Source organism: Rutilus rutilus (assembly GCF_951802725.1).
Source record: "Rutilus rutilus genome assembly, chromosome: 8".
NCBI lineage: Eukaryota > Metazoa > Chordata > Actinopteri > Cypriniformes > Leuciscidae > Rutilus > Rutilus rutilus.
In genome coordinates, this window is record NC_140222.1 from 6671388 (window position 1) to 6695955 (window position 24568).

Genomic DNA, 24568 nt, shown 5'->3' on the forward strand with positions numbered 1-24568 from the left:
CCACCACACCCTTTCGAGACCAGGTGGTGAACCTGCAAGCGCTGCCCTCGGAGGAGGCAGACCCAGCCTTGGCACTGCTCTGTCCAGTACGCACCCTCCATGCTTACGTAGACAGAACGCAGTGTTTCAGGACTTCAGACCAGCTCTTTGTCTGTCATGGTGGGAAGCTGAAGGGAAAGGCTCTCTCCAAGCAAAGGTTGTCTCACTGGATAGTGGACGCCATTGCTTTGGCTTACCAGCAGCAAAGTCGACCGTGCCCCCTTGGTGTGACGGCCCACTCCACCCGGAGTGTGGCATCCTCTTGGGCTCTAGCGCATGGCGCCTCGCTAACAGACATCTGTAGAGCTGCAGGCTGGGCGACACCTAACACGGCCTCTGGGCGACCCCCATGTGTGTAGTCCACTGTAAGCCTCTCTGAGTCTTGCCCTCGGCAAGCCACCTTGCCACCCCTGGGTTTGAAATATTCCACCTGCGGCTGGACACCCCAGTGATTCTCAATATGCAGCCCCCTGGGGTCATGTGTATTCCAAGTTCCCCTCTTCGGGCTGGGCATAATTGCATATTTCCACTGATATATGCTTCCCAGTGTACCTTGGTACCTTGGCATAATTCCAGCAGCCATTAAAAACTGTCCCTTTCATGTTAATGTTGTTTTTTCATTGTTTACATGTTTAAATATTCTGAGAATGCATAGTTTAGTTATAATGTTTAATGTTTAAACTGCAATAAATGCATTAAAACTTTTTTTTTTTTGGCAGCCATTTTGTTTTTATTGTTTATGCCAAAACAGTGATGTTTACAACTTGTTATACGGCAGAAATGGATTCAGCACCTAAAAATCATATAGAAACAACACTTGAAGTACTTTTCCTCAAAAATGCCTACTGCATCTTATCCAGGGCTATTTATCTATTTTGGGACTCGACTATATCCAATGTCTCAAAAATACTTTACTTACTGCCACAATGGGAGATCAGGACCAACCCTCTCCTCTCCCATTCATTAGGTCATCATCTATAGAAAAAGAGAAAGAGAAACACTTAGTCTTTGCCATTAAACAGCATTGTGGGGTCAAGTAAACAATGGACACATTCTGGACATATTTATGCATGCATTTGATTTAAGATCTGTTTTGTTTTGATACATGAACACATCTTAAGTGTCAATAATTAAGTTGGTTTTTTTTAATGATTGGACGATATACATTTTATTTATATGACAGTAAAGTACCACACTGAGATTGATATTCTCATTATTTTCTTATCATGATGCAACTGATCGAATTAGGACAAAGTTGGGTATGGGAGCAATTTAATACTTTAATAGAACGAGGGAAAGGGAAGAGACTGACACTGATGGGCAGCCGCGGGAAGGACTTTAGTCGTCGTCATTACCTGTAAACAGGAGAGATGGCACACAAGTGTCACAATGACTGCTCCGAAAACTTAGCTGTTAACCAACTGAAACTCATGTTGGTCCCTGCTTAAACCCGGTACTTTGCGGTCTGTACTTTGCAGGCAAGCAGATTCAAATGACTGACACAGTTTAGTCTTTCTGTGCCTTTCCTTCTTCGAAACTACCGAAAGCACTGCCACCGCTGTCCGCCGTTTGGATTCACCGCGTTCGCATTAAAAACAAGAATACTTTTTTGGTTCAACATTAGCGAGGCGGGCTGTCCCATTGTAACATTATCGACCCTTCTGATAGAGTTGCATCATGTTAGCCATTTTTGAAAATATGATGTATAAAAGCGTGTTCTTCTTACCGTGTTTCGTCGTGTGTGTCCACGTGAGCCTCACTTGAAACTTGTCGAGAAAAGTTGAAAGACTGCTTGGCTGGACTGCACATGTCATGGGGAGGGAGAGGCTCTACTCAAGTCATGATGCGTTTAGGGGCGCCCAGGAAACAAAGGTTTTTACCGTAAATGTCGTCTTATTTTCAGCCGGCCTGGCTGACATCAATGGGGTGGCAAGACCTTTACTAGGGATGGCAGCTACCACCCCGTGCCACCCCAGTAGATCCGCCCCTGGGATAGGGTAAGGACTACATTTTGTGACAGGAATGTTATTCCAGGATATGAATATATGTTGATCCAGGAACATGTCTTACTTGGCAAAATCACGGTGACCCAGGAGACAAGTGAGCTAACATTGCATGCGGACGTGCCTTGATGTCTTCCGACCTTGGAATGAGTCCGGCAGCATTTATCAGCTTTCGGACGCAGCCGTACACTCGTTATTGCGGTGCATTGTGGGATTGAATGAGTGCACTCAATAACGTCCACTATGGTGTTGGACAACAAATGACTGTTCCCTCAAATTATGGCCTATTTAAGGGTCTAGTGGCGATTTCGGACACAGCCCATGTTTTATTACATTTATTATGTTGAGCGCCTCCTGGAGGAATACTAACTTTATATATATATAATTATCAGCAGAGAGCAACATATACAGCTTTACATGATTTAAACCATCATTGGTAAATGTACATTATTGTTAAGATCATTATTCTTTTTCAGAAATATATTTTTTCATTTACTATTAAATTGTAATTTGTTTATTACTCTTATTTCAAAAAAACATTTTATTGTTTATAAACTTTCTGTCATGGTTAGATTTAAGAAATTAATGTTTATAAAAGACAATAAATTCTGTATATTTGTTTGTTTCCTCACAGAGTAATCAATGAGTCATGAGTCATTTTTCCTATAAATTATTTTTAAAAATAAAAATGTCACATTAAATAATGAAGTGCTCTTGATGACCACTAGAGGAGTCTTCCCGTTTCCCACAATCATTGTGGCATTTTATAACTGGTGAAATTAGTCAAAGATTAACATTCACAGTTAGTCTCATATAGAAATTATTTAACTGTGATTTTACTGAAAGATCAAGTTTGAGTTCAGCTCTAAACTCAGTTATTAGTGATTATTAAATAAAATAATATAAAATAGAATAAATATGAAGCTCAAATACCCAACAGCATTAGTTTGAGTGTGACATTACTCTTATGTGAAGTTGTTGCTTAGTTATTGGTCCATATACATTTTTTTTTTATCAACAACAATTTGTTGTAATTTGACATTTCAATGAATATCTTGAAATGAGAAAATCTGAGATTATTTATTTTCATTAATTATTCCGATATTGGCCTCTCAGGAAGTGTAACTTTTAAAAATGTATATCTAAAATCACAATAAAACTCACTGAATTACTTACAAACCGTTTATTGACTGATCTGGGCCGGGTTTCCCGATAACGATGCACTTGGGGATGTACGATTACTCCAGAGCACTCGTAGTTCTACGAATATTTTCAAGTGCTACTTAAGCTACGATGCTTTTGGGAAACAGACCGTAATATTAAGATCAGTCGTACGATCATTTTTACGATCAGTTTAGGCTTACGATGCTTTTGGGAAACGCAGCCCTGATCTCAGTTTGATGTGTTTATTCCTCAGACTCTGTCCACTGTTGTGGTCCTACTGAAGCTGTGATCCGATTGGTCCTCTCTGCTCTGGTGGGCGTGGCTACTGTCATCATTCTGGTTTATCACATCAGATCTGATCCAGAAGAGATAACAGGATTATTGATTTTTAATGTCTTTCTATATTCCTCTTCCTCGAGGAGTGAGACCTGAAGCTCCATCAGTGCTGTATGACGTCAGTGTGAGACTGAAGGTTGTTAGTTTGAATCTCAACATTAAGATGTTTGATGTTCATCTCTCATATCCTTTAGAACAGGGGTTCTCAAAGTTTTGATAGGTGAGGGCCAATTTAGGAACCCAACATTGAACTGAGGGCCGCCAAAGGGGCGGGGGAGAAAAAGAAAAAAAAAATACTGAAAAGAAAATCCCATTTGAAATAATCTGAATGACCAGGTTGCAACTCTACAGTTTACATTTATTGCAATAAACACTTTTTAATTTATAACTGAGGCTAAACCTGGCAAAACTTGTGAAAATCTTGAGAAAAATTGCAATGCAAACAAAATCCCTGGGGTTCTCTACCCTCAACAGACAAATTTGGGATATAACAGTCCTGTGTGCAGTCCATTTCAAGAACAAACTTATTTAGAACAAACAGTCTCAGTGTGCCTTGCTTCTTATCAGCATAGGCCTTATTCAGGGACAATTCCAGCTACCAATAGCCTGGCAAGCCAGACGTACATCAAGATGTTTAGTCTGGCAACTCACCATAGACACGGTCAATCTGATGGGCGGGATAAACGGCTGTCTTTCAAATTCCCTCTGCACACAATCGCTTGCGGACAGCGCTTCAACCAACCAGAGCGTTTTCCCAACAGCGGAGCTTAGTTGATAGATTCAACTTTTAAATCTGGCCGACAAAACTACGAACACATCTTCCTTTTTTTAAGAATGACTTAAGTGCCGTTCTTTGTTCTTTTCTCAAAGAAAAACTTAACTCCAACTCCTCCAGAGTTGCGGCCAAAGCCGATTCGAAAGACCGTTGTTCTCCATCCGCAGCAGCCATTCTTTGTTTTCAAGTGGCAGGGAGCCGTCGCAACTCTGTCGTCATATGTTAACCCTCTGGGGACCAAGCTGTTTTTGGGGCCCTTGAGATGTTCTGACATGCTCTGACATTTGTGCTTTTTTCAGTTATTTATAAACATGTTAATGGCAAAGGTGTAAATTCACTCTATATAGCACAAACAGGCCTACCATAATATGCGAGCAACATGTATGTAGATGTTTGTATTTTTAAGAGAATAATGTTTATGCGTGGTTATTTAAAAAAATAAAAATGAAAGTTGCTGAAATAAGACCACAAAACTCATACAAAATATGTGCCCACAAGACTTTTGACTAATGGATGTTTTCTCTTCGAGTTCTAGCTTCAAAATTATGTGAAAATAGTCTTGCTTTATCGTTCACAAAAAAAAATACATTGATTTAAATGGTGTAAAACAGGTTTTGCTTGGAAAGCCAATATGCGAGGGGGAGGAGTAGTTTACACCTTAGATTACAATGTCCCACCCACTCTGCATAATGACTCTGCATAATTAGCCATTCATTCAGGTGTGACACTGACTGAGCCACAATGCAAGGACAAAATAGCCTATATATTTAGAAGAAGACTTATATTGACCATTTAAGATTTTGCTTACATCTATCTTGTAAATATGTTTTGCTATTTTATTAAAAAGGTTACAATTACAACAATAATTACAATTTCAGCAATATTTCTGCAAAAAAAGTACTCTTTCTTTGTAAAAAAAAAAAAAAAGATTATAGGCCTACATTTTATCATATGTATTCATTAGTTTGAATATAGCCAACATTGGAACATCTTAGTCTATGACTTTATTTTTGACAAAATAGTATTTTATATATATGAGCAGAAAAGCTTATTTGATGTGACAGTATATTCTACAGTAAAAACTGTACCCAAATCTAGTCAACAAAATATTGTCTTTCATACTTCGCCTGACTGTAACGTTGTTTTTATGAAATATTAGGGCATAGCCTATAAATGTTAATTTGCAGTTTAATACGTTGCTTATACAAATACATTTTATTTCAACATATTTCAGTCGATTTTTATTCATCTCAGTAGGCTCTAGCAAAGCAGTTTATTCACACACAGACGCGCGATTCATATTTAGGCTAAACAGTCTTTACAAATATGTACCCTTCATTCATCTCACAGAAACGCGATTCATATTTAGGGTAAACAGTCTTTACAAATATGTACCCTTCATTCATCTCACAGAAACGCGATTCATATTTAGGCTAAACAGTCTTTACAAATATGTACCCTTCATTCATCTCACAGAAACGCGATTCATATTTAGGGTAAACAGTCTTTACAAATATGTACCCTTCATTCATCTCACAGAAACGCGATTCATATTATAGAAACGCGATTCATCTTTTTGTTTACATAGGCCTACACTAACGTTATTCCATAACGTTATTCCACATTAACACTTGAGAAAGGATAACTTAGCCTACCTCACTCCTCAGCGGGATCTGCTCCTCATATCAGCACGGAAAATTTTCTCCATAAGGTAGGCTATATTATGCCTCTTTGTTTACAGTTGATGTGGGCGTTTCACAGACTGAAATGGTTCTCAGAATTTGCGTTTGAATAGCACGCGCTCTCCGGGGCGTGGTCAAATTACTGTGAATCATCTCGTAATGAGCTCGACTGGAGTCGCTCTCTTTTTATACAGATTACAGAAGCTGATAATATTTGTTTTTTATATAAATTACTTCATTTAAAAGCTGCGATCTCAAGCTTTATGCCCGTGGGTCTGTTTCCCTGTTTGACTGAATTTTCGCGGAGTTATAGATCATTTTCGAACGCGTTTCAAATGGGAGTTTACTGACAGAGAGAAGGCAGAAATAGCATCATGTTAGTTTTTCTTTATTTGTCAAAAAGCAAAACACTTTATTTTTATTGTGAGTATACAGAAAAAAAATAGAAACTGAACAGGATCGATTGATGTATTACACGAAAATGAAAGATCAAAATTAACAGAGCATTTTGTGTTTATTTTTCATTGCTAAAAAAAAAAACGAGCCTACTCTATACACGACGTGATTGGCCTGACCCAATTTAGGTTTTTGCAGCAAAAAGGTCTATTGAGAGTTGCTAGACCCACCCTGGCTGCAAAATAATTTTGCTGCCGCTAGGGTGCGTCTAGATTTCTAGGCTAAGCTACCAAAGCACCACAGGAAAACCTGACAGGGACAGGGACAGGGGGAGAGAAGGAGAGAGAGAGAGAGAGAGAGAGAGAAAGAGAGAGAGAGAGACTTTTAAAATAGAAGCTTACCAAACAAGTCATCATCATCATCATTCATATCTATAATTGCCTGTCAGTCGCGTTTCCATTATTACAGATTTGCGCAAAAGTTTTGCGCTATTATAATAATATATTATCTATTTTTTTAACCCGTAATTGAAAAACGAAAAATGAACGGTTGTTGTCTTTTTAAAACGCAAAGTTGAACACCAAAATTTGAATTTGAATTGGCTACACCAACTGCTGCGCAAAAAAGTAAATATTGATGAATTTTCTGATTTTTGTTTATGACTTTTTGCCCCTTTATTAAACATTTAAAATATTCACAAATTAATAAAAACATGTCGATTTTACTGGTTTTCTAAGGCCAAATTAGAACCTGGAATTGATATTTTTCCCCACAGTGCTGAATATATAGCCTGTGTCTCTGGAACCACAGCCCACAGAAAGGTGAGTTATAGTAAAATGATAATTAATGTGTCTGAAAAAACAGCGAGGCATTTTAATTGTTTATTAATAAACTATTGTTTTCTAAGTGTCGGCTAAAAACATATCTCCATCTCCGCTGTTAAGCAGATGCGCTTTTAGAGAGAAATGCACCTTTCATACGGATTACATAATCAGAAGGTATTAGCTTTCGATTCGTGTTTGTTTGTTTAAAAGTGGACATTTCAAGGTTTAGCCTACATAGGCTATATTTTGTTTCAGTTCTCGCGCTCCAGTTCACGGAGATCATGAAAGCGCGTAGGCTACTGATTGTTTTATTTTATTTTACAAAAGCACAACGTTTTATTGTTATTATGAGTTTACACAAATAAAAGTAGTCTAGTTGCGAATAATGTATTATTATTTTCTGTATGACCAGAAATTATAGAGTATTTTAAGTTCTTTCCACTGTTGATAGGAAAATGCAAGTGTTCGCGCCCGCGAAAAATTTGAAAGGTAATGGAAACGCGGCTATTAATAAGCTTGTCATTAAGTCACTTGTCACATGCGATCGGTCGGACCACACCTGTAATTACCGCTTATGCCTATAGATGCCGCTAAACACCACTAAACGGAGATTATTTTTTTCAAAGCAATGTACAGTTTTAACAGTTTTACAGATGTTATCAGATGTTATCGCGGGCCGCCAGAAATGTTTCTGCTGGCCGCCATTGGCCCGCGGGCCGCACTTTGAGAACTTATGCTTTAGAACATTCTACTCTATTCTATTCTATTCTATTCTATTCTATTCTATTCTATTCTATGTAAATATTTGATATGATTACAGCCAGGCCAGCTGACAGTCTTGCCTGGGCCCGGGACAAGATAATCTAGATGGGGCTATTAATAGCCTAAATATTAAAATTAAAATGAACAATGCTGTAGAAGTGCAGGTTATTAATATTATGTTAACTAATTTAGTTAACTATAGTTTAAAGGTGCTCTAAGTGATGTTGGGTGACGTTACTTCTAGTTGACGTTTAAAGTATTGTCAAACAAAATGGAGGCTAGCTGGACCCTCCCTCCTCCTCATTCGCGCACTAACCCCCCAAACCCCACCCCAGATCCTTCTTGTCGGTTATTGGCTGGAGCAGTTTTTATGTTTCGTGGTGCGGGTGAGCCCAGTTGGTTTTTCTTGCCATTTGTGGAGCCTGGGCTGTCTACAGAGGCCGCGTTTTTTTTTACAGTGTGTTCAGGGGACAGGCAGCTTGCGGAGATGTTTGCTTGGACATTGCTTAGAGCACCTTTAATAAATGAAACATTATTGTAAAGTGTGACTGATTTTTTTATACACCAATTCAGTGTTGGACAGTTGTTTTAACCATTCATTAAAGTGAATGGTTCAAAGGAGTCATTCGTTTGCGTATATGGCTCGCATTGTGTGATTATCTCGGGTGTTTAGGACATCGCACAAGATTTGTGTCAACACAGAAAACATTTCATCACTGGATAGGTTTTTTCGTTTACTGAAATTGTGGTTTATGTCAGCTGAATGGGCGGATCGCTTTTTGGAAAAGATAAGGCAAAGTTTTTTTTTAGCACAATTCACACCCCGCGGTAATTCAGAATCTCCAAATGCTCCACGTGAAACTACGGTCTTCCGACCTTTTACTATCGTGTCAATTGACTGATTATTATGCGCGAGGGAGAGAGCGCAAGACAGCGCTCGTGTTGTTTGAAGACGTGAGAGTGCGCGCGCGCGGCCGGGGCTCTCTCTGGTCGTTATCGCCCATAGACAGTAAAAGAAATGGACACAGCGACCCCATTGGAACTCAATTGAGACAAGTGAAGCCCATTTTTAGCGATTTCTTAGCACTTCCTTTCCTGACGCGCAGACTCAAACCGAGCAAAGCTTTACACGGACCACGTGAGCAACCCGTCTGTCTTCTAGTAGCTGTGCCAAGAAAAATCTGAATCATTCCCTTCCGAATCTTGCAGAGACGGAGAGTGTGAGTAGGAGCTGTCCATGAGCTTGGAGCAGGAGCAACTTTTGCTAGGTATTCTGATTAATTATATAGTCATTTTGCCTACACGTCCTCCCGATTGCCCGCGAGCTTCTCCTCCTGTCCATACGGTAATCTCTCTACTGTGCGACAGAGAGTCGTGTGGTTATGACGCAATCGTTAGCCTACTTTTACAAAAACTGCTTCTACGGGGCCATAACATAAGCTACAAGGTAATGGAGCATTTTATACATTGTCGTGTTTCTTTAGAAATAAATAATGGACAAATGGAGTCTTTAAACGCCTCAGATGTAAAGTTATTTGCTGTCAAAGTGACGCCAAAATGAATGGGAGTCAATGGGATGCTAACTGCAGGTGAAGTTCTGCTACAAGATGGCGGCACGCAGCCGACTTCAACTTCCGGTCGACTTCCTTCCCCCCTGTTATCGCCCTGTCAAGCGCAGCAATCATTCATTCTTCTATTATACATAAGTCACCGATCAAATAAGGCTTTGGCAGGACAAAAAAAAAATTGCTTCAAAAAAAATCTTATGCAGGAAAACCCCTGACAAGTCTCGTAAACGTTGGCTGCGCTGTTTCTTACCTTGCTCTACGTTGACTTTACTAGTTACAGCTTCACCGTCACCACCTTTTTTTAAATATTTGTTTAAAAAATCTCCCAGGGCTCTTTTTTCTTCTTCTATTCTTCTCTTTTCTTTCCTTTTCTGAGCACCGGACTTGTGCTGACCGGACATTTTGAACTGAACTGAACTTCAAATCAAATGACAACATCAAATTTTGATCAGTGGCCAAACCATTTTTGTGTTGGGGGGTGGAGGGGTTCTTGACCACTATTTCAAGGACAATTAGGAAGAAAACAAACAAAAAGCTTTTATGTAACTCAAATATTACATATTTATTTCCACAAATGGGCCTATTTAAACAAAATAATTTTCAATTATTCCATAATTTAATGAGGGCCCAGTTCTGGGCCCCCCCTCTAATATGGGCCCGGGACAACAGACCCGTTTGTCCCCCCCTGTCGGCGGGCATGATTACAGCAGTATTTCCTGTTCCTGACACAGATATTCAACATCCTGGTGAGTTTGTATTAATAGAGCATATTTATTTGACTATTATTCATATGAAGATATCAGAGAACACTTTCATACACACAGTTATAGCAGGCGATCTGTTCCTGCTCCATACAGCCATTAGAGAAACTCTGAAATCAGTCTGAGAGGAGTAACAATCGAGACATTTGATCAGAAATGAACAACAAACGTCCTGAAGAGAGTTACAGGAGAGAGCAGAGCCAAACACTCACAGGATCTCATGACAAGATCAAACTGTTGCTTTAAGATGTTTTTAACACATTATTGGTCAGTTTATTTCTGTTGAAAGTCACACCAGTGACTTACAGGAAGTTGAGGCCTACTGGAGCTCAAACTGACAATGATCAAAGTGTGAATTAATCATCCAAAATAGAGCTAGATGGTCACACCCATTAACACTGAATAAATAGGCAGTTATTTTAAGTAATTGTAGAGTTTCACTTCACTTTACTACAGAGCAGCTTCACATCAGTGCGTCTGTCATTTTTATTACTGAACCAGTTTTGAAGAGTTTGTCTTTTCATATTTGTGGACTGAAACCGTTGAAGATGTTTCTCCCTGTTTTGCTCTGCTTGTGTTTCTGGCGTCTGGATGGTGAGTTTAAATGTGTTTTTATGGCTTCAGTTGTTTCTGCATCAGATTCACTGTTTGTTTCTCTAAATGTTGGTTCTATAAAACACTGAAGCTCAAACAGCATTAGTTTCAGTGTGACGTGATTCTCGTCTGAAGTAAAAGTGTCTTGTGTGTTTGATGTTGTGTGGAGATCAGACCAAGTTCAGTTCCAGCCGTGCAAATCAGAGTTTTATTTAATATGAGTGTAAAATTCCCTTGTTTGTGAATGTGAGAAGGAAGGAGACCGGGGTCGGCTGGCTGAGGCTCTTGGGTATTTTATTACAAATGCTCCATATGCCGCTGCCAGTCATTACTGTAGATGATGATATCATCCAAGTAAGCAGCGGCATATGCAGCATTGGGCCGCAGAACTCTGTCCATGAGGCGCTGAAACATGGCCGGGGCCCCGAACAGCCCGAAAGGAAGTGTCACAAATTGGTGTAATCCAAAAGGCATGTTTTTTCTTTGGACATGGGAGATAAGGGGATCTGCCAATATCCTTTCGTTAAAGGGGTCATATAATGCCATTTTTGTACAAGCTAATATGTTTCTTTAGGGTCTAAATTAAAAGTTTGTAATATACTTTAATTAAAAATTCTCATTAGTATTGTAAGAAAACACTAATTTTACCTGGTCAAAAACAGCTCTGTTTTCAGCACACCGTTTCAGTGCATGTGTCTTTAAATGATAATGAGCTTTGCTCACCCTGCCCCTCTGTTCTGTGGGGCGTTCTGAAACAACGCACGTGGACCGTTGCCTTGACAACAGTTGAGGTTATATTTTGGAACAAGAATGGCAACGGGAGTTTCTGGGGATACGTCTTTGCAACCATACCAATTTGAACCCGAGTCGGACTCTGAACAAGATGACGGCCCCGAAGAAGTTCGACCATTACGGCTCGGACAGGACGTTTCTGATTGGTTGGTTAACGTAATGTCATTTTGATCTATTTTTGTATGTACTGGCACGGTAGAATAGTGAGATACAAACGCTATGTGTTTAACTTTACTTATGTATAGGTTAGTTCGTTGACAGATTGATGCTGAAAAACTTTTTTTGTAAATGTTAGGCTTCTCAATGATGCGTATTGCGTAACATTATCTCTGTGTTGACTGTTTCTAGCAGTAGTTGAAAGATACCTAATAATTTGTTGTAAAGTACGTTTATGTTCATTGCATTATGACAATGATTAATATACAGGTTAATAAAACATTATACTTAGTACAAGTAAACCAGGTGTAACTTAGTGTTACCACGTTAACTATAACACCTGTGTACACAGTTTTTATAACACATTAACCATAATGCGTTGTTCATTATTATACAGTATAGGATTTGAGTTGTTGTCAAGTTGTTTTGAGAACGTCGTTAGACTCGTTACATAGAAAACATGCCGTAATGTACCCTACGATGCAGTAATGAGTGTAAACATTAGCCACATTCATCATAAAGTGCAAGCGATTTGCAAAGATTAATATACAGGTTAATAAAATGTTATACTTACTTCTTCTGGAATTGCAGCAGGCACACGAATAGTTGGTACAGATTCGTTTTTCAGTAGCAGCCTCTTAGCAAAACCAGCTTTATACTGATACTCGTTTAAAAAGCAGTCTGGTGAGAAATGATTAGCGCAAACATAATGGCATTTAGATTGATCGTTGGGAATATTTCCTTCAAAAACAAAACTCAGCCACTGCGTCTTCAGCGGGTCTGATTTCAGAACAGTAAAATGACTGCTGTGTTCCTTATTACATCTAAGAACAGAACACCACAATCGCTTAGACGCCATTCTGCTCCAGCATATCAACAATGGCAGACTACTATGACGATAGCTGTCACAGCTCGCTCAGGGCGGGTCTTGTGTTGAAACACGGCTGTCAGTCAACAATCGCGGGAGGGGCGTTGGATATTGTGACGTCACAATATCGAACGGCTCAATATAATGAAGGGGAAAACATATAAGGAGATTAAAACAAAACCACTGGATGGATTTTTATCATAATAGGATGGTTGTGTACTGGCACTCCCAACAGACATTTCAGTGCAATCAACTTGTAAAAGTGCATGTACTATTATATGACCCCTTTAAGTCCAGTGTCGAATAAAAACTTACCTAACCGATCAAGCAGCTCGTCAATCCGCGGCATTGGATATTTTTATTTATTTATTTATTTATTTAGAAAAGGGACAATGTACATTAATTAACATTCATAAATGTAAATGTACCCAAATTAGCCCGAAGGCTAGTTTTCATTGGTAGTCCCTTTGCCGGATGTTATTAGGCTCTAAACTAGAAAAAAGAAAAAATACACTACAACAATCATAAATCTAGAACTTGTAAACACCTCTATAAAATACAATTAAGAACATTATACAAAAAGACAATATACAGATGGTGGACAACCAGAATGAGACTTTTACCGCCGCCGTTCCCGCGGCGGTAAAATTGGGATGTGTATTTGCTGCCTTTTACCGCTGAGTGGCGCTGTAATCACAGACTTTGAAAAGTGTCCGTTTATTCTCTTTATGACGTAATCTGCCGCGGCAGTAATCTGAGCTGAGGCCATAGATAAATTCAAGATAAATATTGTGGTTAAACGAATTCAAATTCATTAAATTTAAACAAAGTAGACACGTTACAATTGTGTGCCCAGTTTTTCTATAATTTAGAAAGGCTATGTCAATAGGTTACTTGTCATTTACTTACGTAAAATTAAAACATTTTCAGGACTTGCAGTTACTAACCGATGTTAGTCGGTTTAAGCATTCTTTGTTATATTCAGAATTAAATAGGCTTACATGTTGTTATGATTATCAATTTAATTATTTAATAAATAATCAACCACAATGCCTATTACTGCCGCAGCAAAAATAAACCAGTCGAATTTCAAAGTCGTTCGCGAAATGACTAGGCTATACCGGGTGGCACAAGTGACAGGGCAAAACGGCAGCAACTGCGGCATTTTAAAAGGTAAGTTTCCTATCTGTTTATTTAAAAAAAAAAAAAAATTGAAAAAAAAGAAACATGGCGCAAGATCTTGTAAAAAAAAAAAAAAAAAAAAAAAATTTCATTATTTGAACAAAAATGAGACTGATTGAATATGTAAAAATATAAACAAACAAAGCAGAGAATAAAACAAACTTTTAGGGAAAAAATATAGGCCTATTATGCTACAACAGAATTGGTTAACATTAACGAAAGAAAAATATGTAAAAATACATTTAAAACAAAATATTACAAAAATTGTACAAAATTTACAATAATTTAGTTTCATTTATTTCAGTGTTAATGTTTGAGTTAAAAAAAATCCTCTACAAATTAAATTAACACAAAGTCGGCTATAAGAGTCCTTTATAGGCTACGTAAAAAAGCAAAGGGCTTACAGTCTTAACATTTAGGCTACTTTGCTTAAATTCGATACATTTATTTTCAGTAGGGCCTAATACATTTGTAGGGATGTAATTTCAGTATGCTTTACCAACGCTATGTATTCAATTAAAGTTCCAAGAGGTCTGGTCTCTATATTTCCTTCCCAGCTGACACTAATATGCAAGTGCACAGCAAAATTCTATTCTAAAAAAAAAAGTCTATAGGCCTACTATACTGTTGTAGCCATTAAATAATCTCATTTAGTATCATATTTGTTAAAATATTATAATGTTATTTTTTTCCATCTATGTTGAATATGAAAAGTGAACAGCACGAGTAAGATAGGATGCATTATATCGAGAGATGGATATGGAGTGGGATATTAAGTTTTGTTTAGTAGAAAACCTTTCTTTAAAGTGAATTTCGTTTTCTATAAATTGTATCTTAATTTTAATCAATTTTTCATCAACCAATTGCCTGGATTTAAATAAGTAAGAGAAGCAAATATAACAGACACTAATCATGGAGGCGCCCGCGCGGTCACTTGCATTGCACGTCAGCTGGAGCGCATCTCATCCTCCTAACTTAACGAAACTCAGCGTATGCCTCACACATACATGATAAATACATCAAATACACAAAGCTTGAAATGTCTTCAAACGAAATAATTCAAAACGAAAAGAAAAAGGCTACTCTCTGATTATGTCTTTATGTGCATTCACTATAAATATGGCGATCGTCAACTTCATCTTTGCAGTCGACACTGTCAGAAAACACTTGTTTATTGATAAAAATCAATGCACGCATCACCGGATTTACAAATACACATCTTGCTTGTTGCACGCACACATTATGTCGAAAAAACGAAATATTATGTTGAAATAACATTATTATTAATAATACATCTTTTAGAATATTTGATTAAATGCTGATTGTTGCGCTTGTTCAATTTAATAAAATTAAAACTTTAATTGTGATAATTAAAATAATTGAAAATTAAATATTTAGTGGCCAAGTTTTGCTAATTTATTATATAGGCTATTATATGCCTATTGCCTATATTAAGTAGGTCATATTAAGACAAGGCATATATTAGTTAGTTTAGCTGTTATGAGAAAAATAAATCTAACGAAATCTAAAATCTAAATCTAATAAATCTAAAAAAAAAATCTAACGCCAATTCAACATGCCAGAATAAAACCTGATTTTTTAACAATGCCTAACGCCACTCGGCCTGGTGTGCCAAAACACTACATTTTAAACTTCAATGTTTAATTCAAAACAATCTCAAAACGCGTTGTGACATTTTTTTAAAGCAGTAGCCTAGCCTATATACATTAAGGGCATTGAAACCGGGATCTTAACTAAAACGCGTTCCGAGTAATCTCTCAAAAATTATGCCACACTACTCCATGTATTTTTTTTTTTATACTGCTTTTGAAATCACTATAAATTACTATGCAATTGTATCGCTCTCGAGAGCTCTTCATTTATCTAATTCCTCAATAGAATAGTAAAAATATTCCGCGTCATTGCTCCTAATATCGTCTCTATTTTTAACTTTTGATTCTATTTTTTCAGCTCTAAAATTGATTCTATCTTTGGTTCTATTCTGTTGTAGCCTATAGGCCTATTTATATATATGAAAAATATGCCTATTAGGCTTAGGGTTTTATATTTAACCCACTTACATTTTAAAATACGGCAATTGCTGCTGTTTTGCACAATGTCCCTTTGCGCCACCTGGCGGTCATTTCGGGAACGACTTTGAAATGCGGCTGGTTTATTTTCGCCGCGGTGATTTCGCCGCGGCAGCTGGCGCGGCGGTAATAGGGATTCTGGTTGTCCACCATCTGTACACACAATAGAAAAAAAATTGTTATGAGTTAAATATGACTGATTAGGTCTATAATAAAATTAATAATAAGATTAATAATAATAATAATAATAATAGAGGAGCAGCATTAATGTTCACATTGTTGGTTATGAAGAAGCCATTTCTTAAGATTAAGCTTAAAAGAGTTAAATGTTGAGCACTCTCTAATTGAGTGAGGTACAGTATTCCACTGATGTGAAGCTCTGTATGAGAAAACAGCTTGGCCAAACGATGTTTTCCTACGTGGAATTATACAATCCGCTCTAATTGCTCCTCTTGTAATTCTGTTTTCAATAGATTTAAATTTAATAAAATCAGCCAAAGGAGGAGGAGCCAAACCATGCATGATCTTATAAACTAAACAAACATTTTTAAAGTTGATTAAAATTTCCCAGTTAAACAAGTTATACTTATTTAAAATGTGACAATGATGAAAGCTGAATTGTTTTTTATCTAAAATGTTAAGTGCTTGTTTGTATAGTGATTCTAATGGTTTTAGGACTATAGAATGTGTATTTGACCAACTTGTCAAACAATATGTGACATGAGAAAGAATCATAGAGTGAAAATATATCTTTGCTGCCTCATTTGATAAACAATTTCTAATAAACCTAAAGTTAACCAAATTAAATTTAATCTTTTTGCAAACTTTTTTTATGTGAGTTTTAAAACCAAGACAGGAGTCCAGATGTACCCCTAAATATTTACATTCTGAAACGACCTGTAATCTTTCTCCTGAAATAAAAATGTCCTGCTTTATATCAGGCCTACGTCCTTTAGAAAATAACATACAGACTGTTTTTGACACATTTAACCTCAGAAAACTCTGATTTAGCCAGGATGTAACTTTTACCATAACGTCTGTCAACTTTTTTGCAACCTCTTCTGCATTTTTACCATGTGTAAAAATTACTGTATCGTCAGCATACATTAGAATATTACATTGTTCACACTCCTTAGGTAAATCATTAATATACAAGCTAAAAAGAATTGGGCCCAGTATGGACCCTTGTGGAACACCAGTTGATAGGTCTAATAAATTCGATTTAAAATGATAAATTTTTACTAATTGAGTGTAATATGCATCGAACTTCGACACTGCGTTCACCATGCGATAGTCCACACATCACCGTACTGAGCCATCAGTTTTAGGAACTAAAACTATCGGGCTCGCCCAGTCACTATGGGACTCCTCAATTACTCCCATCTCCAGCATTGCCTCTAATTCCGTCTGAACCACTTTTTTTTGTGTTCAGGCAACCTGTACGGCCGGCCGCGAACCACCACGCCCGGCTCTGTTTCAATATGGTGCTGAATCAGATTAGTATGACCAGGCAGGGGTGAAAACACATCTGCAAACTCTGTTTGTAATCTTGTGATGTCAGTGAGCTGCGAGGGCGAGAGGTGATCCCCCGCGGGGCCTGGGCGAGAGATTTTTCTTTGATGATCGCTTCTGGCCCGAGATCCTCCTCTCCGCTCACTGCTGTCGCAAGCAACACTGACTCCTACTCACTCCATTTTTTTAGAAGGTTGAGGTGGTAGATTTGCCGTGAATCGCCTCTGTCTGTTCGTATTACCTCATAATTGAGATCTTGCCACTTCACTAACAATTTGGAGCTGGAGGTTGGTAGTAAAACGAGCACTTTATCTCCTGGTGCAAACTTTTGAAGCTTAGTTCCCCTGTAATACAGCCGGCTTTGTCTGTCCTGAGCCTGAAGCAAATTCTCCATAGAGAGCCGCCCCAGTATATGGAGTTTTGCTCTCAGGTCCATGACATACTGAATTTCATTTTTTGCTATCTGAGCGTCCGTCCTCCCAAGTTTCTTTTAGGATGTCTAAAACCCCATGGAGCTGACGTCCATAAAGAAGCTCAAAGGGGGAAAACCCTGTGGATGCTTGCGGGACTTCGCGCACAGCGAATAAGAGGGGTTCTAGCCATCTGTCCCAATTTTTCGCGTCGTCTTGTACGAATTTACGAATCATCAAGTGCGATTAAACCGTTCGACCAGACCATCCGTTTGTGGGTGATAGGCGCTGGTGCGCACCGATTTAATGGCCAATAATTCGTACAACTCGCTTAAACTCGGTGCCCTGATCCGTGAGAATCTCTTTCGGGATTCCCACGCGGGAGATTAAACGAAACAGGGCGTCCGCCACACTCTTAGCTGATATGGTGCGGAGTGCCACTGCTTCGGGATATTGCATTGCATAGTCTACTATAACTAACGCAAAGCGATGTCCCCGTGCTGACCATTCTAATGGCCCAATGAGGTCCGTACCAATTCATTCGAAGGGGACCGACACAAGAGGTAGAGGGCGCAATGGCGCTTTTGGGGCAGCCGGTGGGTTCACCAACTGACATTCCTGACATGACGCGCACCATCTGCGCACGTTCTTGTGAATGCCCGGCCAAAAGAATTGGGTCATTAGACGATTTAACGTAGCTGTCATCCCTAGATGCTCTGCCATCGGATTACAATGCGCCGTCTGGAAAAGCATTTCCTGACGGCTCGTGGTACTAACAATTGGGTTGTTTCTTCCTTTGTCCGAGTGTCTTGGGTCACTCGATACAACCTGTCTTTAATAAAGCTTAAATTCTTTAAAAAGAGAAATTAAAATTTCTCTCGATCAGAGTCCTCTGTTCACAATCCCCACGAGTCCTCAGTCCTCTCTTCTCGATCGCTGGTTCCTGTCTGGTTTATATGCGGTCTCCACGCCAATTACTGCAACGAGACACAGGTGTAAATCATTTTGCACTTGACCTACTTACCGCCGCTCGTCTCCCCGCTCTCCCGTCGCAGACCTCCCCCGCCACAATGAGATGCAATGATTCATGCCATTTTAACACCATTTTGCTTCTGTTGTGTCTGTTCTGTTGTGTAGATGTTATTTAAATCTCTAACAGGTTAGCCTACTTTTTCTGTTTGTTCCTCAGGTGTGTTTGGTGATGAAGAGGAGTCAGTGTCAGTGATGGAGGGAGATTCAGTTACTCTAAACTCTCGTCTTACTGAAATACAGAAAGATGAAGAGATATTGTGGAGGTTTGGAACTCTTATTGCTAAAACCAATGGAGTGAACATTATCATGATCCCTGATAATCTTGATGGGAGATTCAGAGACAGACTGAAGCTGGACAAGAAGACTGGATCTCTGACCATCATGAACATCAGACCTGAACATGATGGACTTTATGAAGTTAAGATCAGCCGCAGCAGCTCAACAACTAAACACAGATTCAGTGTTACTGTCTATGGTGAGACACAATTACACAATAATAATGGTTTATTAAATATTTTGACACAAATAATAATTTAATACTATTTTTTTTAATGAAATTATCTTAAACACTTACACAACAATGTACATCACGTATAATTCCCCAAAACTTATAAAAAACTAGGGCTCATACATGAAAAGTGCAATAGCACAAACCGACATTGTATAATGCATTATGTACTTTGGGAGTCAGAGTTAACAATATATTGCAGTCAATAATAACCACATATAAGCAATAAAGTAGGGTTAATATAGTGCACATTTAAATATTTCATATTAATATACCGGTAATACCTAATATCAAGCATTTCATACATTTCTATACATGTCAGAGGTCGCACACCTCTGGAGCAACTAGGGGTTAAGTGTCTTGCTCAGGGACACATTGGTGTCTCACAGTGGATTCGAACCCGGGTCTCTCACACCAAAGGCATGTGTCTTATCCACTGCGCCATCACCACCCACCACCCTTTTGATGAGCCATTTGGCAGAATACATGTCTATCAATACTTGATTGTCCTTTTTAATATTCCAGTTATCTGGATAATGAAACACCCAGAATCCAGAGCTATATGCCATATCATATTATTGAATTATTTCCAAAACTCTGATATTTTATCACATTCCCACATACAATAAATTAATGTGGCTTTCGCTCTGTTCCGTTGAAGTATCTGGTGTGTAATATACCAGAGTTATATAAGTAAGCATAGCAAAATTGTACTGTAAGAGTTTTAGTCTGCTGTTTTCCTCACAGACCTGTTTTCCTTGTCTATCTCCAATCCGAGGTCTTGTTCCCACATGGCTAATCTGGATGAAGATTACTCCTGAGAACCTAATAATAATGTATAAACTAGTGTGTCCTCCATCGTCGCTTGGTTTAGATATACATTTCTCCAGATTAGTTCTGGCCCAGCAACACAAATAATTATTCATTAAGTTTACAAAACAAACAAACAAACAAACAAACAAACCACTTACTCATTTAAGATTGTGCATTTTTATATGACATGTTCTTCTCTGGCAGTGTAATCTTGTTAAATTTGACTATATAGTGTTTATTTATTGAGCTGATCTCTGTCTTCTGTTGTAGATCAGACACATTCACTCAGACTAAAGACTGTCTTTCTTTCTCTGCTATAACACCAGACCCACACATTTCTTCACGTTCTCCTTCAGGTTCTCCTTCAGGTCCTCCTTCAGGTCCTCCTTCAGATCCTATATACTTAGTTTCTCTGATAGTGCTGATCTCTACTGCTGCTGTTCCTGCTGCTGGTTTTCTGCTGATTGTGGCTATATTTGGGATGTTTTGTAACAGTAAACACAGAGATGAAGGTAAAGTGAAACTACAGCTTGAACATCCTTAAAAACAATATTATTCATGTTTTGATTGAACGTGTGTGTAATTACAGATCAGAATCATGATCAAACTGATGCAACTCTCTATAAACACTTTGGACAAATGAAGGTAAGTGTCTCTGAGTCATTTCAGTCAGTTCAATTAATAAATAACCACAGAGCATATAGCAATATTCCTGTTTAAAATGTGTATGATTTCATTCCGCAAACTACTTTACAACAAACTTGTTGAACATATATTTGGCAGTGTGCGGTATAATATGTGTTGTTGTTTAACAAGTTTTATGGTTTACAGCAGTGGTTCCCAAACCTGTCCTGGAGTACCCCCAAAACTGCACGTTTTCCTTGTTAACCCATGTAATAATGAGCTGATGAGTTGAATCAGGTGTGTTTGATTAGGGAGACAAAGAAAACGTGCAGTGTTGGGGGTCCTTCAGGACAGTTTTGGGAACCACTGGTTTCCAGAGTCTCTCTTGTTGGTTTTTATTTTTGGTACTGTTAAAGTTGTTCTTGTGTTATAAAGTTTCATAATAAAATTTAAAAGACAGAAACTCCTACATTATGAACAAACACAAAATTAGTCAATGCAAAAAAAAAAAAAAAACTGATTTGTATCTATCTGATAATACTCAGTTACTATCACTACCTCAATCACACATGAGCACACAGGTCTTTATCATCTATACACTCTCACCGTCCTTCTCAGGTGTATGCTGGTCCGACACAGGATCAGAGTAACTCTAACTCAGAGTATCACCGCCTCACCCCGAGGGTGGCTCTATAGTCTTCAACACTATCACTGTCTCTGCGATGGTCTTCTGAGAGTAGAATCTTTAGTACTTCTATTCCTACCTCAATCACACTGACAAGTGTATTTTAACTGTGAGGTGTCCACACTTGAAAAGGACCAGACTTGGGATTTCACTCAGAATAATATTTATTTGATCAGTTGTAGGATCAGGATCAGATGTAACAGGTGAAAAACCTTTAAAGCTACACTGTGTGGGATTTACTCCCATCTAGCGGTGAAATTGTATATGACTACCAACTGAATATTACTTTCTAGCTCCTCCCATTCCAAAGGCGTTTTAAAGGGATAGTTCACTTTGAAATTAAATTTTGGTTTGTTTTAGCTTACCCCAAGGGCATCCAAGATGTAGGTGTCTTTTTTTCCGCAGTAGTTTCAATTTTGATATTTTTAGGTCAAACCATCCTTGTCTGACAGTCATATCATGCAGGTCTATGGTCACGGTCTCAAAGAGCATGCACAGAGTCCAAATTAAAACAATTCCCCATCGTTAGTACACATTGATGGCCTAAGACACGAAACGAGCGGTTTGTGTGAGAAAACGAACAGTATTTATATCGTTGTTATCTCTTGTATACAACCACGTCCACGGCAATTGGTCAATTCACCTGGTTGAGCCTACACCAGAGCGCGCGCACAGTCACGTGCGGGCTGGCATGCAGAGCAGGGGAGGCGGCATGAAGGAAAAAGAAATGACGGGTACATGGAAGACAGCCACACCTCCACCAGGTTAGCATGACACCTCCCACTCGATCTTTTACGTGGCAATACCCGGAAAGATCGCACTCTCGAGTGGGCTGGTCTCTGACCTGATCTTCCACCGGTACAAGGACCACAAGGCACCGGACGTCCCGATGCAGAATGGTACTCGATTCGGGATCTCTGGCACTCGGTTTGGGATTTCTCACCGAAATGCTGGAGCTTAGAGAGACCCTCACATAAACATCTCGAACAACACTTCTGGAATCAGGATTCACGCCGACGACTCTTGCAAGTCTGAACTGCCCTCTCAGTGCGTTTTGGTCACAGAGCCAAACTACTTCTCCAACAGCAACGTTCCTTTCAGCAGTATGCCACTTACTGCGAATGAACAGGTTCGGACCAGTGAGTTGGCTCCAGGACTTCCAGAAGTTGTTGACTATAGTTTGTATTTCTTTGAGTCTCTCGAATGGATAAATGGTGTAGTCAACAGTTTTGAAGTCTCCACTTTGTGTGGCTCGACCAAGCAACAGGTTGTTTGGCGTGATGTACTGGATGCGCTCTTCTCAGCTCTGAACTCTGGCGTCGATGGGTCTCTCATTAGCAAGATTGGCAGCTAGCATCCTTAATCTGCATTTCTCTGTACATTTAATGTTGAAAATACCCATTACATAAAATATCTCTATCACAATCCTCAAAACTCATTTTTAAATTTTCATTGATTATGTTTGTATCAAGTTTGTTTTTCTCCTTTTGTGTTTGTGTTACAGGAATCTGAGATGACGGAGGTGATTTACACATATTTCACATTTTAATCACAAATGATGATCTGATCACAACAACTGCATCTGTCTTTACAGTTTATTACTGTTTCACATATAATCTGATTTGTTGTTTTGTCATTTATATTTCCTCTAAGTGATCTTTGATGAGTTTATTGTGATCCTGAATGATAAATACAGTAGATTACCAAATACCATTTTAAATATTTAGTATAACATGCTTTATCCTCCATATGTGTCTGCTTGTGTTCATCAATAAAGTTTTCTCTCTCTGAGGTTCAAGAGTCTCTCCATTGCTGTCTCTGAAATCCCCTATACCCTCATTCACTGTTCCCTACATTACTCCACTAATATAGTCCACTTGACGGAGTGAATTCGGACACTGAGTTCACTGGAAGGGCTGAGCTTTTGCATAATTTGTGCTGTTTAATAATAAATAAAGGGCGTAGCAGTCTTGCAGCTCCAGTAGTGAAACGATTTATCCTGACCTCTGCTATGGAAACTAGCATGTAAACTGTAATTAAACAATTGAATAATAAATTAAAAAGGAATTTATATGATATTACACTGGACCAGCACGGGTTTGAAAACGATTAATTCAGCTGTGGCACATCTTCTCATTCAGCACGCGACTCTCACAGTGCATTATGGGTATTCTCTAGCCGTTCAGAGTTTCTGTCTATGGTGAGTAGAGATTATTAGTCTTGTCCATCAAATATTCTTATTTTATTCACTATTTGTATATATTGAATTGTTGAATCATTTTAGAGTTTGAAATGACAAATCATATAAGAACTGAATATAATATTGTTGATCATATTTCTGTGTATTCAGAAATATTAGTTGATGTCAGCGCTGATATTAGTGTTTATTGACTGATCTGATCTCAGTTTGATGTGTTTATTCCTCAGACTCTGTCCACTGGTGTGGTCCTACTGAAGCTGTGATCCGATTGGTCCTCTCTGCTCTGGTGGGCGTGGCTACTGTCATTATTGTGGTTTATGAGATCAGATCCAGAAGAGCTGAACGAGATCAAGCACATATTCACACATCAGGTACATGATTGATGATGTCATTTCACACAAAATGATACTGCATATTTTAATGTATGTCAGATATATATGCCTTGATATGTTCATCTTTTTCAGGAAGTATCGAAATCTAAAGCAGAACGCTGAACTTTAAAGTTTCTTCAAGTGTGTTTTTGTTCTTCTAGTGTTTTTTTCATAATAAATACTGATGATTATTTGAGTTTGTGCTCTCTTGCAGTGTCAGATTTTAACAGTGTCACTTTATTGTTTATAACTTCTCTCAGATACAAAAAAAAAGTGAATGAAGAGGCACACAGATCTCTCTTTACTACTGCTGTATATTTGTCATATGTATTTTCTTGCCTTTATCAATAAAGTTTCTCACTCTGAGGTTCAAGAGTCTCTCATGATTTATTCAGAGGAATACAAACTTTATGTATATTTT

General features: G+C 38.4%; 1 protein-coding gene across 2 annotated transcripts; it reads left to right on the top strand.

Moving 5' to 3' along the window:
* Positions 1–10747: 10747 nt before the first annotated feature.
* LOC311294923 (uncharacterized protein) lies at positions 10748–24120 on the top strand. Of its 2 annotated transcripts, none has more exons than XM_084416017.1 (5): positions 10748–10904; positions 19104–19421; positions 20624–20779; positions 20857–20912; positions 23081–23367. In XM_084416017.1, the coding sequence occupies exons 1-5, from the start codon at positions 10859–10861 to the stop codon at positions 23123–23125; spliced, it is 621 nt and encodes a 206-aa protein (XP_084272143.1). In that variant the 5' UTR covers positions 10748–10858; the 3' UTR covers positions 23126–23367. The 2 variants fall into 2 exon arrangements, with proteins under 2 accessions (XP_084272143.1, XP_084272144.1); XM_084416018.1 differs by lacking the exon at positions 23081–23367 and adding an exon at positions 24004–24120 and having other exon boundaries at positions 10766–10904.
* Positions 24121–24568: the final 448 nt, after the last annotated feature.